We start from the raw sequence: 18,661 nt of genomic DNA, 5'->3' as shown, positions 1-18,661 counted from the left end.
ATACTTGAATGTCTAACAAAGGCTGTAGAAATCCAGATTAGACAGCTGTGGGCCCATTGACAGTGTTCTAAATTAAAATGTCTGGGTAATATGTGTACTCTCACACTTGGCTAATGCTGAAGATTAAAGTCTTTTGTTTATTTTTGTGCCAGCTATGAACTTCTGGACCTGTGCAATTTCATCTGATCTCATCTGATCTTATGGCAGGTCAAATGGTTGGCATTAAAATATATAAATACAAACCAGAAAGACACACTAGCTAAATAAATACTGATTAATATGGCTCTATTCACACAGATCAATCATAACATAAACACTGCCTCCTTTCTACACTCACTGTCCACAGATGCAGCATTTAGTTCTGCGGGGTGGGCCATTTATATGGATACACCTTAATAAAATGGGAATGGTTGGTGATATTAACTTCCTGTTTGTGGCACATTAGTATATGGGAGGGGGGAAACTTTTCAAGATGGGTGGTGACCATGGTGGTCCATTTTGAAGTCAAACATTTTGGATCCAACTTTTGTTTTTTCAATGGGGAGAAGGTCATGTGACACATCAAACTTTTCACAAGAAAAACAATGGTGTGCTTGGTTTTAACGTAACTTTATTCTTTCAAAATGCTGCCCATTGTGTTGGATTGTCAATGCAAACCTCTTCTCCCACTCTTCACACACTGATGGCAACACCACAGGAGAAATGCTAGCACAGGCTTCCAGTATTCGTAGTTTGTACATTACAGTAGTCTGTACATTACAAACTATAGTCCATTGTTCTGTAAACCTTGTAATACCACATTCACCTTGTTCTTCAGTAGTCAGCACCCCAACAAGACCACCACAGATCAGGTATATTTTGGATTGTGGATCATTCTGATGTGCTGGTATAAGTGGATCAGACACAGCATTGCTGCTGGAGATTTTAACCCCTCAGTGTCACTCCTGCACTGAGAACAGTCCACCAAACAAAACTATTCAGCCACCAGTGTCCTGTGGGTGGTGTCCTGTGTCTACTGATGAAGGACTAGAGGATGAGCAACACAAACAGCTGCAGCAACAGATGAGCTATTGACTACAAAATGCGCTACATCTACATAGTTGAACAACAACGTAGGTGTATCTAATAGAGTGAACAGCGAGTGGACGTTCCAGAAGCACTGTCTACTTCACTTTTACCTGCACATTACACACCAACACAAAACACCACCATGCCAGTGTAACAGCAGCACTGAGAATGATCCCCCACCCAAATCCCATCTACCCTGTGATGGTCCAGTAGGGGGCCTGACCATGAAAGAGCAGGATAAACACAGGGAAACAAAGTATGCAGGGCAACAGATGGATTACACTCTATTATTGTAGAGCTACAAAGTGCTCCTGTACAGTCAGTGGAGTTATGAGGATGGGTGTGTGTAGAAAAAAAGTTAGTCCCTCCTTCTTTATTTGCTTACTCATCCGCTGCTTGCATGCACTGAAATCAATAGCCCCACAAGCTGACAGGATTGGTGTTATGATGTAACAAACCACCAGTTTGAGACTATCCATCTGAAACCACCAATTTGACACTATCATTTGTACATTGCAGGAAATGCCCAGACATGGCTCTAACCACATTTGGGTGGTTTTATTATTATTATTATTATTATTATTATTATTATTATTATTATTATTATTATTATTATTATTTAGTTAAAAACAAACAAACAAACAATCAAACTCCCATATATACCCCGATTTTTTTTTTTTATCTTTTTTTTTACAAAAAAGTAAAACCAACCACCCAAATATTACTTTATAGTTTTTTGTAACATAACGTAATGTATGTAACGTAACGAAAAGTAATGTAACACAATGTAACATGTAACAAGACGCAAGTCATTTGCAACTTTTATTTTGATAGTAGATTGTAAACAAAGCGCATGTGCGGATTCTTAAGATCTATAACTCATAAGACATCCTGGAGTTTTCTGTGGAGCGTTTGTAGATCTGACAATTTGTGCTCGTTGCTATGAAGGCTCTAAACGCCTCAAACAGCAGCAGAGGTTCATTCCAGTCCGATCCTCCAGTCAGTTCAGTTGTCAAACACAGCGGGGAACAAACACTGGGACGGGTTTAGTCCACAGTCTTCGTTTCAGGGCAAGAGCTCATTCCTTGGTGAGATATGTCTTTGTTTAAAAATAACATACGTGATAGATAGTGCTGTTATTGATATGTGAAGAAGACAAAGAACAGACAAATACGCAGTTTCAAAGCCGAGCTAGGCTAAGCTAACATTACTGAAGACCTGCCTCATAAGTTTAGGAGCTGTTTGTTGTTATAGACCTTTAAAGGTGAGATAACGGATTAAGCGTAGCTCAGACGAGCCTTAGACTTTTTCAGCTTCACTTAGTTCATTGACAGTAACGATAATAAATATAGTTCCGGGCAAATTATATGTTTGCATAGTGTTTTGTCTTTGACAGCTGTTGTGACTTACAGCTTTTACTAAGGCACTAATACAATGTAACTTCATTGTTTAACATTGCCATCTACTTCGTGATATTAGTGACCTTATGTTTTTGATACTTGTCCTTATGTTAATGCTATCCCCATTTTTTCATCCCTGTAAATGTGAAAATAAGCCATGCTTACATCTGCATATCTATCTATCTATCTATCTATCTATCTATCTATCTATCTATCTATCTATCTTTATTGGTAGAATTTGATCCCTTTTATATTCACTCTGAAATAACCAGGAATATATATATATATATATATATATATATATATATATATATATATATATATATATATATATATAAAACTATATATATAAGCATATAAGCATATATATATAACTATGCATCAATAATAAAGTGCTTGTTAACCTTGGAGTATTTCTTCATGAGTCAATAACATTGGCATTTCCCCTTTAACTCCTTCAGTATTCACTTTTATTCACAGGCATGGAGAAAGCAAAACAAGATGCCTTTGACAAAGCCAGACTCCAAGTTATCAAGGATGGTTACGAAAGGGCCTTTGAGTGTATTAACAAGGCGCTCTCCGAGGACGAGGCTGGACACCAAGCACAGGCTCTGGAGCTTTACCGACAGGGTCGGCAGCACCTCCTCAGGGCTCTCAGCGTGCCGTCCAGAGGAGAGGAGTGTGTAGGCACGTCTTGGGATTCAGCTCGGCAGATGCAGCAAAAGATGCAGGAAACTCTAGACAACATCACCACCAGGTTAGCTGTTCTGGAGATCGGTCCCAATGGTTCTGTCCCTCAAAACCTTTACCCTGCTGTTCCCAAAGAGAGGCCAGACAGGCCACCTCCACCAACTGTGCTCTTCCCCAACGTCCAGCCCTCTGTGGCCGGGCCTGAGGTGCCCTCAGCAGCTGGAGGAGCAGCACCTGTTTCCCCTTCACTGCCACACAAAATCAGTGACCAGCCACCGGCCTACTCCCCGACAGCTGCTGATGGACACCTCAGTATCAGCTACGGAACTGCCTCAGGAGAGCTTTCCCTGGTCGGGAATGAATTCTACAGCCAAACGCCCAACTCTGCTCCCTCTCCTCAGAGCCTTGGGGAAGACGGAGAGGAGTTGTTTTTCTTACCCCACGGTGTGCAGATCTTCTTTGTTACCCCCGACGGACAAGTGAGCGCCCCTTCTTACCCTGGATACTTGCGCATAGTCAAGTTCACAAACGAATGCTCGGAAAGAGTGCCCAGAAGACCACCTGCTTTTTTGCAGGTAAGAAAGTCAGGGGATCAGGTGTTTACACTCTTCAAGGGTAGTACTTTTTGATTTCCTGCTGTAAATACAACTGTGTGATTATGAGCATGGGTAATGGGGCACATATTTTACATCACACAAATTGGTGATACCAGTTTTACCAGACCAGTCGGGCCACTTTTAAAAATAGTTATCAAATAATACAACTACAGTGATTTGAGTTCAGAACTTCAGGCATTTCAGTTAAACAAGATGATTTTTATTGTTTTTAATGATCCTTTATTTGGTAAATGTGTGATCAATAGAGTCAAGTCATTCTGTGATACACTTTTGCATGATAACAATATAAATTTGTCCATTTGTGTCCTAAGTATATTTACATTCAGTTAACATTCATCAATCACTCACTACTGCAGGTCTCCACGTCATTTCAGAAAAGACAAATGTGTGATTTAAAAATCGAAATCCAATTTAGTCTTTCTGCAAAACCAGGCGGTGACTGTCTATCACCTTCAAATCAGAATAAAAAGGCTCCCTCCCCTACTTACAAACACAGCTTTGTGGATTGAATGTTGGAGCTTAGATTAAATATGTGACAAAGATCTAGTTCTTTTTATATTGCTGCATCACAACAGAAAGAATCTCAAACTAATAAAGTGCTCTATTGAGTTGCGGTTATATGGAACGGGTTGGTTCTGTTTATGATGACCTACCAGTTACGTCCACAAACTGTTTGCCCAGCTGTAGATACCGTAGGCTTAGTTAATGAGTTTGTCCCATGTGCCCTAGGTGTCATGTGAGCTTACGCTCACTGTTCTCAATCCATCAGGATTTCTTTGAGTGATCTCATCTAGGGAAAGTCCCAGGCGTGGTGTCATACATATTCAGGACTAAAGGTGAAAGCATGTTCTGTGGAAAGTGTCAGAGGATTGTTTAAAAACCTGGTCAGTGGAAACAAATGTGCCTTTAATGTTGTCACAGATGTCCCAAATAAGCTGTAAACATAGCTTCATTTAGTCTTCATTCCAGTGACTGTAAAATCTGCTTAGGGCCACAATAAATTGTGATACAATAAAGTGTGGAAACTGTAATTAAATTGTATGATACCTTAAAGCCATAACCATTGGCTTCACGTTTACAGCTTGACTATGAGAATTAAAATATTAATTCTGAATATGAAGAGTTTATAGAGTGAAATACCTTCTTCACAGGAACTGTACGTTAAGTAATCACACTGAGAGTGGAGGCTATAGTTGTCCTTCAAGCCTGCACTTTAATCCAGTTTAATCCTCATAAGTCATGGGATAAGATGAATGGTGTGACATGGAGAGTGTCCAACAGAAATGACTCAGACTTTTGTCTGAAATAGTGGAGGAATTGCAGACTTGTTCAAGAATTTGTTCATCGGATGGCAGCTTGGTGTTTTGCTTAACCCTAACCCTAGCTCTAATCTTGCTTTTAAAGTGTTGTATACACTGTTGTCTATTATTAATTACCTAATTTCTCCCCTTTCAAATACTTCATGGCTTCTTTTGCCAAACTCTGTTCTGTAAATGTTTCTGTGAAGAATGTTTTTTACCCCTCGTTTAAGCATTTAGTCTGACAAGATCTGTTTTTGAGAAATATGTAGGCCAAGTTCTGCAAGCAATTTCTTGTCAAAAAGCACTATAAAATATCACTAATGTAGCTGCTTTATAAGTCTAAAATGAGCTGTGATGCCTATTTATATAAATCCTGGGAGAACAGGCCTGGCTCCAAGCCTTGTGTGTGTCAAAGTGTTTCAGATTTATTTCACTTCTGCACAGAAAGTGTGATAGGAACTCGACTCGTGCAAATTTCAAAGTTACCAAACAGCTTGTTCATACTGTGATTCATACAGGATGTAAAAGTGATCTAAACATAACCACCTTCGATGACCTCTCTTTGTAGGAGCAGCAAAATGTCTTTGCTTGTTATTCTGGAAAAGTGAAAGCTGGCCTTCCAAAGAGAAAGGGTATTTTAATAAAGATAGAGCTGGACGATATTGCCAAAATTGATATCGCAATATATTTTTAAATTTTGGTCAATACGATATAATTCCAATATCGATATGAACAATAAAAAAGCCAAGAACAGAAAGTGACATGACGTCACCATCAAACAATATTAATATTTTTTTAACTAACTTTAAAATTGAGTGCAGTGAACTGATGGCAGAGCCCTGTAATGACCTTAAGTCAGTGACAGATGCTGTAAATGATATATATTGAAATATTGAAAATGCGTTTAAAAATATAGTTATTGAATCATTTTATATTATGATATATATTAATATTGAATTATTGTCCAGCCCTAAATAAACATATGATGGATCCAGTAATTGCTGATATACTTTAAATTATACATAGTTGAAATACTGTATATTTTCTACTGATTTTATGTAATTGTCTTTGACTGGAAATTATATAAAATTTGTTAATAAGATGTACGTAAATCTCTTGTTCTTGTGATTTCAGGTGTGTGACTGGCTTTATCCACTGATGGCCACTGACTCTCCTGTACTGCTGTGTAACACGGGTGTCTACATGTTCCCTGATATGATGGCTCCGTCCCCAGGCTCCTATGTGGGGGTGGTGCTGTCCTCGGAATTACCCTGCTCTGAGCGTGAGCTCTTCCAGGACCTTCTGTCTCAAATGACAGACCTGAGAGTCCAGGTGAGCTCCTCCAGTTCAGCCTCAAAGCCCCAGAAGTCATCTACTACTCCACAGGTGTGGAACCTTATTAATGTTAAATCATCCTTGCCTCCTGGATAAGTGTCATTGATCTGACACTGATTCTTGCATTTATGCACCGATTTTGTGCTTCTTTTACATACGGAAACAAACTAACATTGAGGCTTTTGCTTTGTGATGGTTGTAAAGATCTGTGAATGTGTGCATGATTAAAGGAGAAATCTGTAATACTGACAGCAAGTGTTTAAAATGGCTACTGCAGTCCAAATTCAAATCACTGCAGAAAGCTGTCTGTCCCCTCACCCTTTTCCCAAGATGCAAACTTCATGCAGGTTGCCAGGTTGAGGATACAAATGAGTGCAAGATGAGTTCAACAAGTTATCCCCTCTGTTCAACGTCAGTTTAAGAGGCTGGTATTTGCTTCTTTTTAAGTTTTATTCAGAAGTACTTTTAAAGTGCATTCAAACAAAGTTTCACATTAAATTGGTCAGTATATGGGGCTAATATTGGCCTTTCTACACACAAAACAACTGCATTTATAATATACCTTTAATCCACACATGTACATCTGTACTTGTTTTTAGTGTTTTGAAAATTACATGCTATCCTTTTCAGGAGAAATTTAGCCAACTCCGCAATTCATTTTATAGTTGTGCTGGTCTCTAAGCTGTCTTTCAAATACATTGCCAATGTTTCCTCTCATTTGACTCCATCTCTTGGCCATGGAGATGTTTAGAAGGATATGAGGCTTTTCAGCTGTGGTAGGAAAATTTGTACTTTTGTACGTTGTGTTATTCTGTCATCATGTTTCATACCTGGCAACCCAGGGTGAGAAAACCCTACTGGGATTAAATAGAGGGTGGGACCCCAGGCCGAAACACTCCAGAACGGACACTACTCATGAACTGCTGTCAGAGATGTCAGTGCTTCAACTTAGCATGATTCTTTAATCCCTGATGACACATGCTGTTCACTTCATGATTGAATACAGTAAATATATTACATATTTCTCCCTTAAAGCTCTGGAATGCATGTGGATTTTGCTTGTCATTTAGGGCTGTCATATGTCACACAACCATCATTTCAATATAAAAAAAAACTTTAAATTAATCTCGAAACTAACTAAAGCAGTTTGAATTAAGCTACCAACACTCATTCAGCTCGGTTCTACATATTTTATTAGATAATGAGAGAGTCATTGTACTGTTGTTTATGATTAACAGAGTTAGTGCCTGGTAACAGTTTACAGAGTCTTGCAGTGACTCTAAATTAATACCAGGAAACGGAATGTGTTTAGATTATTTGTATAATTAAATGAAATAGAAATGAGAACACAAACTAATATACATCACCACAGCACTCAGTTTAGATCATATTTAAGTTTAAGTTCCACACATGTACCTAGAGAAGTGGATTCTGATTCTATAACAGCCCTAGTGACAGATGTAATTATGTAAAATGCAGTGATATCCTTTTCAAATGACGCCTGTACGCTTTCAAATAACATTTTGAATATTACTTCAGTAGAGCACTATGTTCTGATAACTCTACCATCAATAATTCTGTGTGCTTCAATAATGCTTTGCCTTTTTCACAGATTTCAGGTGTTTTTGAGAGATTAAAAGATTTATTTGACCAGGTACAAGGCCTGTAAAATACTGTAAAACTGATGAATGGCAAGTGCCTTTGCGTTGTCTGTTTAATATTTTAAGAAGCAGTGAAAGATTCCAGTGTAAAAGCGAATGTATTTTAGATGCTGCAATCGCTCAAAAGCCATTAATTTTAGTGAAAATTGTAAGGCACTTGGCACTTCATTCAGGTTTTACAATAACTGTAAGCTTAGATTTCTTTGCACTGTTCACAAGATTGTTGCACTTTGGGCCTGAAGGTAGTGCGGGGAAGTATTAGCTCTGCTTTTGAGCTCCTGCTGTTAGGCATCGCTGCAGCAAATTGGGGATTTAGAGCAGAACAGGAAAAAGGCAAATTAATTAGGCTGCACTTAATGCTTTTAGTGTGACAGGAACGCTGGATCTCTTTTCACTTCGGGCATCTGACTGAAAGAAAAGAGAGCCAAGCCCCACGGATCCCTCACTGTGCTTCATCAGTTCTCATCGATGTGTCACACCAGCTGTGTTTTCCATTGACACATTTTCTTAGCAATAACTCAAACGTTTATTTTTGAAGACGCCTGTAATCATTACAAACGCATAACTGCAAGATAATTGGATCTGGGACCAAGTGTCACTGTTGCTCTTAAAGGTGGAAACAGCTACAAACAATGGCTTTGTTTCGCTCATAACAGTTCTTTGTCCAAAGTCCTCGGCCTGCTGCCCGACTGCACACAGGCGCCGTGATCAGACGAGCACAAAGCCCTCAAAGAACTGTTGTTTGAAAAGAGAAAATTTGGAGTCATTGCTTTGCAAAACTTGCCCAAGTCACCATCCACGGAGTCACCATGCATTGTACAGCCTTATCCTCACTCACCCACCCTCAAACCCTCGTCTGCCACCAGTTGCCCTTAGTGAGTGCACTAGCTTGTGTTGCATTAAAAGCATAATGCTCTGTTTTCACTGCTATGTACCTTCCTGCCTTTCTAAGGCATCAGATGGAGCAGCTGATACTATTAACTTGGGTCAGAAGGTGCCTATGGGGCCCCCAGAAGAAGTGGCGCCCCCAAAAGAAGTGGCGCCCCCTGTTGATGAGGGGGAAGAAAAAGTACTTCCGGAGTGGAGTGAGAAAGTTGCTCATGGCATTCTTACAGGTAAGATCTGGAGATTGACCCCATGATTACAGTAATTACCTAAATCTAAAATGGCCACTTGTCTTGAAATGTCTCTTGATTTTAACAAACCTTTTTTCTCAGACATGGAACTAATACATGCATAAATTCAGAGTGATATATAAGTCAGATTTAATTCTATTTATACCTAGTCACTTTTTATCGTTTATAATTTTCTATTTTTAGTTTTAGTCTACTCTCTGTAAACTTAAGACTAGTTTGAATCCATTTCTGGAAACCAGCCCTTAGTATGAGCTGCAGTCACTGAGGCCAGGTACTCACAATGAACCCAGTATATTACTGCGTATTTCTGAGGGGAATCCCAACCTGTACTTTGTACCAAACCGGACAACGTGTGTTATGTCGCCCTAATGGACTCTGTTTAGCTCTGTCGTATGGATTGGGCCTACTCTCTGACTAAACTCTCCATCAGATATGAGCTTTATCTGAGTGTAGGAAAACAACATGCCTGCTTATGATACTGACACTGTTGTTCAAACGTTAAGCAGATATTTTCCTGACTATCATAGTCACATGCTGGGAATACATGGTGATAGACAGTAAGCAAAGTTAATCTTTATATATTAACAAAGCATTTAGACAAATTGCAGCATTTCTGGAGCTGATCCTATCACTCATTAAATTTAAACCTAATCGGGAAAGTCCCTCACTGTTTTCGCTTTTGAAACTCAGCTGATCTTTTCAGACCAGGTCATTGCCCTGAATTTATTATATGCTTTTTTTTAAATTATTTGACTTATGACAGATATTGACAAATTTATTTATTTATTTTTTTGTGATATAACAATGTTTCATTGACTTTGGAATGAATTCAGTAAATCTGTTTTTATATCCTTTTTCATGTATAATCTTATTTCTCTGATCATCTCAGGGGCGTCCTGGCTGAGCTGGGGATTAGCGAAGGGGGCTGAGTACACAGGGAAGGCCATACATAAGGGAGCAACCAAACTGAGGGAACACATCACACCTGAGGACAAACCAGCACAAGTCAGCCCTACAGTCACCAGAGGTCTGCATGTGGCCAAGCAGGCCACTGGGGGGGCTGTGAAAGTCAGCCAGTTTTTAGGTAAATACTTTAGCCATTTACACAAGCAGATCATATCCGTATGTAACCAATATCTCAGAATATGAGTAAACTCCTGATGGATGTAATAATAATAATAATAATAATAATAATAATAATAGTAGTAGTAGTAGTAGTAGTAGTAATAAACATAAAATAGTGCTGGATCTTAATAAAGTAATTATCCAGACTGCCTGTGATTCTTTAGTAAAAAAATCAGTCTTATTCTTACCTAATACTTATAGGTCACATTCACAGTTATAATCAAAAACACTTTTTACTGGTGTAATGTGTTTACAAAGCCCCAGTGTCTGTAAATACGTAAAAACCAAATGGTTTCCCTTCGGTATGCTAGTTTCTTTCTCTCTCTTTTTCTCTTTCCCTCTCTCTCTCTCTCTCTTTCTCTTTCTTCTCTCTTTTTCTCTCCTTCTTTCTCTCTCTCTCTCTCTCTCTCTCTCTCTCTCTCTCTCTCTTTCTCTCCTCATGGCAAAGTCATCTCAGATTTTTTTAGACAACAGAGAGAACTCCACGTGTAGAAAAGCACAAACTGAGCTGAGGATATTGCTCTATTTCTGCTCATACGTGTGTAATATTGACTTATTTTTGCTGTTTCAAATCACTTAAGGTGGTAATGTCTCTAAACTCAGGCTTACTGTATTACTGAAAGTGCTATAACACTAAAAATCTCAAGTTATAAATGAGTATCTGTGGTAATTCAAACAGTGTGTAAATATATGTGTGTATATTGGTTATTAAGCATTTTTTATTACAATCATATTGAGCATGGTTATGTTATATTCGTGTTATATGCTCTTGTAGTGGATGGTTTGTGCACTGTTGCTGGCCATGTGGGCAGAGAGTTGGCCCCACATGTTAAAAAACATGGAGGTAAACTGCTCCCAGATTCCATGAAGAAAGACAAGGATGGGCGGTCCAATATTGATGGTGCCATGGTTGTAGCAGCAAGTGGGGTTCAAGGTAAATGTAGTATATTTCAAACCACAGGGCACTTTAACTAGTATTTATATAGACCTAATAGCTCCCTATTGGCATATGTTGGTTTAATTTAAGACACATTTTTATATACAACACTGGCTCTTGGGCTTCCATGTATGCACTTTTTCTTCTTTTCCTGTGTTTGTCAGGATTTGCGACGATGTGGACAGGCTTGGAAGCTGCAGCTAAAAACATTGCAAAGAGTGTCACCACAGAGACAGTCAACACTGTGAAGCACAAGTGAGTCTTTGCTCAGGAAGTATTGCTTGTCTATATTCATATGTTTCGTAACATTAAGTCTTTTTGCAGTTCCCAATGAAGTTATACATTGTCTAATCTTTGTAGCATTATTATTTGGCTTTGAAACTGTTTACTGGCATTGCACTCATATCTTTTAATGGAAGATAAACAGCATACTTACACTCTCTTCCCTCTATTTGTTTACAGATTTAGGGGTCTAGAGAACAAGTTAGCGCCCCCAAATGAGAAGCAGTAGCTATATTATTTAAGAGCTCTTACCCACTATTAACAGTCTAAAGCATCGCTTTGGCTGACTGAATCCATGAATCCCAGCTGGTGCACTTAATTCACAATTTATATAATGAGATGCTCTCCTTTATACTTTTTGGCTATGCACACTGATCTCTCATTCACTGAAAGGAATGACCATTCTTAACTCTTGAACATCGTCCCCCGCACCCCCCCCCTCTCCATTTCCACTTTACTTGCTTTTGTGCAAAAAATTAATTATGGTTTAGGAACAAAAAAAAAGACTAATTAAAAGTACACCATGTAGTAGCGGTGGGCGACATGGCCCTAAAATAATATCACAATATTTCAGAGCATTTGGGCAAAACCGATATTTTTCACAATATGACAAAACATTTGAAATTTACTTGCATTAATTCAAAAACAGATTATTGCAACAAAATCAATGTTGGATTATATACATCTTATTAAATTACATATATATATTAATAACATAAAAGTTGTATTTTACAGCTAAACACAGGGCGATTAATGTAGGGGTACATTCCCTGACTTCACCAAACATGAAAACATATGAGGACAAAAGTGTATAGTCCAAGGCCACTGTCAGAGAGAATGTTTGGTTGTTATTAAAATTAGTAGATGCGCATGGTTTGGGAATGGACAGATGACACTATAGCCGCTTTATCCAGTTCAGGGTTGCGGTAGGGCCAGAGTCTACCTGGATTCACTAGACGTAAGGCAGGAACACACTCTGGAAGGGGCACCAGTCCACCACACGCTCACACATTCACTCATTCAAACACATTTATTTTAACCAGTGTAAAATAGTGCTCTTCATTCTTCTCTGCACTTCTGTCCTTATGCATATAAAGTGCCTGTTACCAACATGTACTACCTATTTCCTTTTTTAAAACCACAGGGAACCTAGATCAAGGTTTTTCTCTCTCTCTGTAGCTTAATCTTGCTTTTGTGGGCACACAACATTAATTTATAAATACAAGCAATTTTTATGGATGTCAGTCACCAGTGCTTAATAGAATAATAGGACCACACACTGAGAATTACCACCCAGATCTAATGAGCTATTTTTTAAAAAATTATTATATATTTGTACCCTTAATTAATTAATTAATTCATTCATCCATTATCTGTAACTGCTTATCCAATTCAGGGTCGCGGTGGGTCCAGAGCCTACCTGGAATCATTGGGCGCAAGGTGGGAATACACCCTGTAGGGAGCGCCAGTCCTTCACAGGGCAACACACATGCTTTTACTCACACCTACGGACACTTTTGAGTCACCAATCCACCTACCAACGTGCGTTTGTGGACCGTGGGAGGAAACCGGAGCACCCAGGGGAACCCACGCAGACACAGGGAGAACACACCACACTCCTCACAGACAGTCACCTGGAGCGGGAATCGAACCCACAACCTCCAGGCCCCTGGAGCTGTGTGACTGCGACACTACCTGCTGCGCCACACTGTATACACATTACGGGCTGCACGGTGGCGCAGCAGGTAGTGCCACAGTTACACAGCTCCAGGGCCCTGGACGTTGTGGGTTCGATTCCTGCTCCGGGTGACTGTCTGTGAGGAGTGTGGTGTGTTCTCCCTGTGTCCGCATGGGTTTCCTCCGGGTGCTCCGGTTTCCTCCCACTGTCCAAAAACACACGTTGGTAGGTGGATCGGCGACTCAAAAGTGTCCGTAGGTGTGAATGTGTGTGTGTGTGTGTTGCCCTGTGAAGGACTGGCGCCCCCTCCAGGGTGTATTTCCGGCCTTGCGCCCAATGATTCCAGGTAGGTTCTGGACCCACCGCAACCCTGAACTGGATAAGTGGTTACAGATAATGAATGAATGAATGTATACACATTACGTTATTAAAAATATCACTTACTGTAACTCAGAGTAGATTGACAATATGTATTTTATAATTGTAGCAACCTAATTTAGCATCTAGTTCTCCATCTCTCTTTCTCTCTCTTTCTCTCAGAATTATAGGTCATTTCCAGTTTGAATTATGACAAGTAATTTGAAAAGTTACGCAAGGAGATGCTTCATTTTATGTTAATTTGATGTCATGCTTTCTATTCCTCCAAAGCTGTGAATGGACCCCTGCATGTCTGGGCCTAATTACTTTGCATGCATTACAGCTTCAATGTCAGCTAATTTGCTGCTATTAATCTTTAAATCGTTCCTCTTTTTTTCACCTAATCTTGATTATCTGTGGTGAAGGTATGGGGCAGAAGCAGGGCTGGCCACAGACCACGCAGTCAACTCCGCAATTAACATGGGGGTTACTGCCTTCAACATTGACAACCTGGGGATCAAGGCCATAGTAAAAAAGACTGGAAAAGAAACCGCTCATGCTCTTCTGGAAGACTACAGAGTTCAAGAGAGTCCAGGAGACGAGAAGCAAGTGGAAAAACACAAGGACCAAAAATAACCACTGACGCTGGATGTCCTTCAATTTCAGGTGTTTGTATCATAAGACAGAAATATGAAGGGTCTTGCTTGGACAAAGGCTACTTGTTGAAGTATTGAAAGACGCTTTATATACAGATTTACTATCAAAGCACTGACAGATCTGTGTGCTACTGACCTCGACACATACATCCCTGGCTCAAAATAGCCTTTAAGATGTTTCTATGTAATTCACTATATATATATTCACTAATATGCTGCCTATGGAAGACCTCTGTGACTGTATAAAATCCTATGCAAATGTCTGGACACCCCCTGGTCAAATATATATGTATGTATTTAACATTTTTTATGCTAATATTAGTCCCTTTAAAATGCATTTAAATGTATACGTATCCAGAGAAACCTGCTATTTTAATCCGTGTTGCAGAGGTAGGCAAACATAAGTGGTCTATGCTCAAGGAGTGGTGTGCTGAGGTGTTCCTGCCGGAGCTGGGACTCGAACCCGAGTCTGTTGTGTGTGAGAAATGTACAGTTACACTCCAACACAGTTGCTACTCACTTGCTGAGAGGTAGAACTAAAATGTACTACCAGTGTATTCTCTGTCAAGGACATTTTGTGTTTATTCTTATTTTGAGAATCAAGGGAACATCGTTTGGCAAGGGGTGCTCAAACTTTTGCATATGACTTTAAATCTTTAGGTGTGATACTGTTAAAACTCACTGACCTTTTGCCTTATTCTACACCAGCTCCAAGCCTACCGCCCCCTCACTTCTGTAAACCTTGACTAAATATGGTAATTCAATTACTATATTAAATTCAGAAAAATATATCATTTATATTCTCCCCTAGATGGACAATTAAATAGAAGCCAAAGCACTATTTTTATATTATCTAGAGCCTTAATATGATGTCTACGTCACAGATTTCTACTGTGTCTAAATGCTGTTCTACAATGTTAATTTAAATGCTATATTTATGATAAAATGTTTATATTTGCAAATTTAGTTTACTCACAATGCTTTTTTTGTGGCTGTAACATATGTTAAGCACCTTAAGCCTCGGTCCTAGAGAAAAGACATTTCAGAACTTGATATATGAGTAAAAATGTATAAGATATTTTGTCATTTTAGATGAGATATTATTAAATGAAGACATAGTGATGACAGACTTTATGGCCAGATTTGTAGACACACACTATTTCCCTTGAAACTTAGGGTGTTCAGGGAGTCCAAAACAATCTGTTTTTAAAGCTTTATTTCCAGATACTCTATACATCCAAATGTTTATGTATACTTTGTTAACCAGCCTTTATTTTGAAACGAAGCATATCAATATATATTGGTCATCCCTGCAGTAACAGCCTCTACTCTTTAGACTAGAGGGTTTAGATTCAATGTTGGAACATTTTGTGTGAAAATCTAATCACATTCAGCCACAAGAACCTTAGTGAGGTCAGCTGTGCAGCTGTTTCAGAGTGTATCCCATTTCCTTGCATTACTAATTTACATGGTGTCTACAAACTTTTATGCACAGTGTTTATTCCTCAACTAAAGCTAATGAGAGTAAAAACCACAGTGACAGACTGACATTAAAAAAAGTGTTCTGTATGTGTGCTCCTGTTGTAGGCATCGTCTTTTCCTATCATTTCTATGCATTTATTTTAGTGCGAGTTGCATTAATGTTCTGTAAACTGACACGGATGTGCAGAGGTTCTGACAGTAATATGAACTTGAATCAAATTAGGAGCTGGCCATAGGAGTTTAGTCAGCCATTCAGACTGTAGCTTCTGTATTTCTGTAGCTATTTCACAAAATCTTGTTGGGTTTGGACCACACAGACGTTTATACCAGAAAGCTTCAAATGATTCTTTGTCTGAACAGACTTATCATGAATTGCAAGAGGTGTCATAAGACAGTACAGCATTTATCATGGTTAATCCTCCCTGTCATGTGTTTTTCAGTTTTTTTTTTTTCGTTTGTTTGTTTGTTTTTAATACTGTCATGTCTGTTACTGGAGAATTACAGGCTGCTAGCCAAAAACAATAACAGAAAATCCATTGGAGTGGGATACTGAGGAGTTTGTCAGATGTGTTTAATGTCTCTCAGTATCGTGTAAATGTTTTCTCACTGTAAATGATGTGCAGAGCGTCAGGATTAACCACAGATTATATATATATATATATAATCTAACATGGGTATGTAAGAATATCAAAATAAACTTTAAAATCCTCAAACACAACGCTTGTGCTGTCATCATGTCTCTTCAGATGTTCCCTTCGTTCACTGTTGTCCTCTAGCGGTGGGAGGAAGTAGGGGGTGGAGTTAAACTACAACCTTGGGCAAGAGAAAAGCCCAGCAAAATAATGCTTGAAATTAGGGCTGAACAATTAAGGGGGGGAATCTCTAATGGTGGTTTTTCTGACCATTACAGCAAAACATTTTAAGAGCAGCTTTCTATAAATGAAAGTCTAGTGTTGTGTTTGTAATCAAGAAGGCCAAGATAAGGCTTTAATTATGAAGGCGGAAAGTCATTCGGTTATCGTTGTTTTCATGCACCCAGCCAACGCTCTGACTGTTTAAACACTTGATTACAGACTAAATGTTCCCCTTTAAAACCTAAAACATTGTCTTGATAATTCAGGCTATAATTAAAGTCGCAGCTACTGTGTTTTACACTCATGCAAATGTATAACTCTAAAAACAACGATTTAGCCCCACTTTAAATATGTTTATTTATTTTTTTTATTTGAAAAAAATCGTTTTTTAATTCCTTTTTATTCCTTTGTAACACTAAGCAATGCTGCTCAAATTGGACACAGACATCAACATTTAGATGTTTTCAACGATCTAGGGTCCAGGAGCCCTTCTGACCGTGGGCTGTATGTAGTCCAGTGACACTAATCAGCTTGTCTGACTACTATTTGGCTTATTTTCCTATGACCACTTGTTCCATTGACCCCAGTCCTCCAGAAGTGCCAAATACAGTGCAATTTACGGTCACTGAAAAAGTTACTGCAACCTTTAATTGAGCAATATAAAAACCTCACTTACGGCTCCCTCTAATGGTGAGACAGGGAAGGGCAGCTGGGCTGGGATAAACCTGGGGAGGGGGATGGAGTTATGCAAATCAGAGAAAAGGGGGGAAACACACCAGCTGCAGCCCATCCTCCTCTAGTTTTTTCTGTCTCCTCCTCCTCCTCCTCCTCCTGGAGCAGGCTGCAGGGCACAAAGGCGGCGGCACATGCACGGTGTCTTCTAGCCAAAGCCCCTCAGAGCAGCATGTCCATGGCATGATCTTCCTCACACGGCACACAGCGCGACTGGGATCAGGACAAGCCCACGATCACTGCAGCCTGCAGCCGCGAGGAAAGTGAGTTTAAAATCATGATTTTCTTCTGGAAGTGTTGGTACAGTTAGATGCAGCATCTGGTCCTGTCTCCAGCAAAAGCAGGTGCTGCCATAGGTTTGCTCTTTTTTTTATGGCAAAGGGTGGGACTCAGAAACTTCTGGATTCATGTCTTTATCGATCATGCTTAGCAATACAGCCAATAATAACGCGAGGCATTTAAATATGATCAATGCCTTATAAGGGCAGGGTGTGTTGCATATCACTAGATCATGTCAGTGGTCATCAATGGAATCCTGTAGCCATCCTTTTCTGAAAAACGATTTTATCAAATCCTTGATAAAAAAAATAAATAAAAAGTGCTTTATTTTTGAGGAGGGTTTTATTATAAAGCTTAAAGCATCCTCTTTAAACAGCACACTGATGGAGGCAGATGGAGATGTATGTGCTGTTATTGGCGTTCAAGAATTCCCATGTATTCAGATCAATGAATTACTCTGGGTTGGACGATATGAAACAAATATTACATTGTGATACGTACGATAACCAACATCAATGGTGACCTGTTTCACATTTTCTGCTGTACTGAATTTTATTAAAGAAATCTCAATATGAACTAATGAATAATATAAATAGTTCTTTAAGTATGTTTTCAGATATATTCTTGGGAAAGCGCTTTTTCAGGAAAGAAGGGGAATGATAAAATACTTTTACCAGGAAAATAAACCAGAAAACACAGACAGTATAATGTTGTAAGATGCAAAGACTAGATCATCTTTTTGGAACAGTTCCTAAATGTGAGTGTGTGGCGCCACCTTTTGGTGACTTTAACGCTGTTCATGTGTGAGTGAGTATGTATGTCAGAGTGAGTGAGTTACAAGCCAGTTCCATGAAGTGCTTTGCATGTAAAAAGGAAAAGAAATGTCGATAGTTTTATAGGTAGAAATAATGTATCATCCAAATATTCAACAGTGGTCTTAAATCCTGTGTGCCTTTGAATTTTAAAGCTCCTAGGGCTAAGGTACATATTTAAAGGCACACTAGCTAAGATTTGTTAAAAGCAAATCAAGCTCCTGGGCTCCCCCTACAGTTGCAGAGTATCATAGGGGAG

The 18,661-nt window shown here is 39.1% G+C and overlaps 2 protein-coding genes across 6 annotated transcripts in view; both read left to right on the top strand.

The window, feature by feature from the left end:
- Positions 1 to 2,047: 2,047 nt before the first annotated feature.
- Positions 2,048 to 16,431, top strand: spartb (spartin b). 4 transcript variants are annotated; one of them, XM_066660842.1, is made up of 8 exons: positions 2,048 to 2,156; positions 2,949 to 3,733; positions 6,211 to 6,408; positions 9,025 to 9,187; positions 10,098 to 10,292; positions 11,109 to 11,267; positions 11,435 to 11,525; positions 14,013 to 16,431. In XM_066660842.1, exons 2-8 carry the CDS (start codon positions 2,951 to 2,953, stop codon positions 14,221 to 14,223), a joined length of 1,800 nt encoding a protein of 599 aa, XP_066516939.1. In that variant the 5' UTR covers positions 2,048 to 2,156; positions 2,949 to 2,950; the 3' UTR covers positions 14,224 to 16,431. The 4 variants fall into 4 exon arrangements, with proteins under 4 accessions (XP_066516939.1, XP_066516931.1, XP_066516955.1 ...); XM_066660834.1 differs by having other exon boundaries at positions 6,211 to 6,462; XM_066660858.1 differs by lacking the exon at positions 14,013 to 16,431 and adding an exon at positions 11,733 to 12,001.
- Positions 16,432 to 17,434: 1,003 nt separating this feature from the next.
- The window catches only part of LOC136686810 (serine/threonine-protein kinase DCLK1-like), a 48,237-nt gene continuing 47,010 nt past the window's right edge, over positions 17,435 to 18,661 (top strand). For both annotated transcript variants that reach the window (XM_066660812.1, XM_066660820.1), the window contains exon 1: positions 17,435 to 17,574. The gene's annotated coding sequence lies outside the window, so the exon portion shown is untranslated. The remainder of the gene's footprint in view (positions 17,575 to 18,661) is intronic.

This window comes from Hoplias malabaricus, chromosome 1 (assembly GCF_029633855.1).
Source record: "Hoplias malabaricus isolate fHopMal1 chromosome 1, fHopMal1.hap1, whole genome shotgun sequence".
Lineage (NCBI taxonomy): Eukaryota > Metazoa > Chordata > Actinopteri > Characiformes > Erythrinidae > Hoplias > Hoplias malabaricus.
The sequence above is the reverse complement of the archived record's forward strand: the minus strand, read 5'-3'. Positions and strand labels throughout refer to the sequence as shown.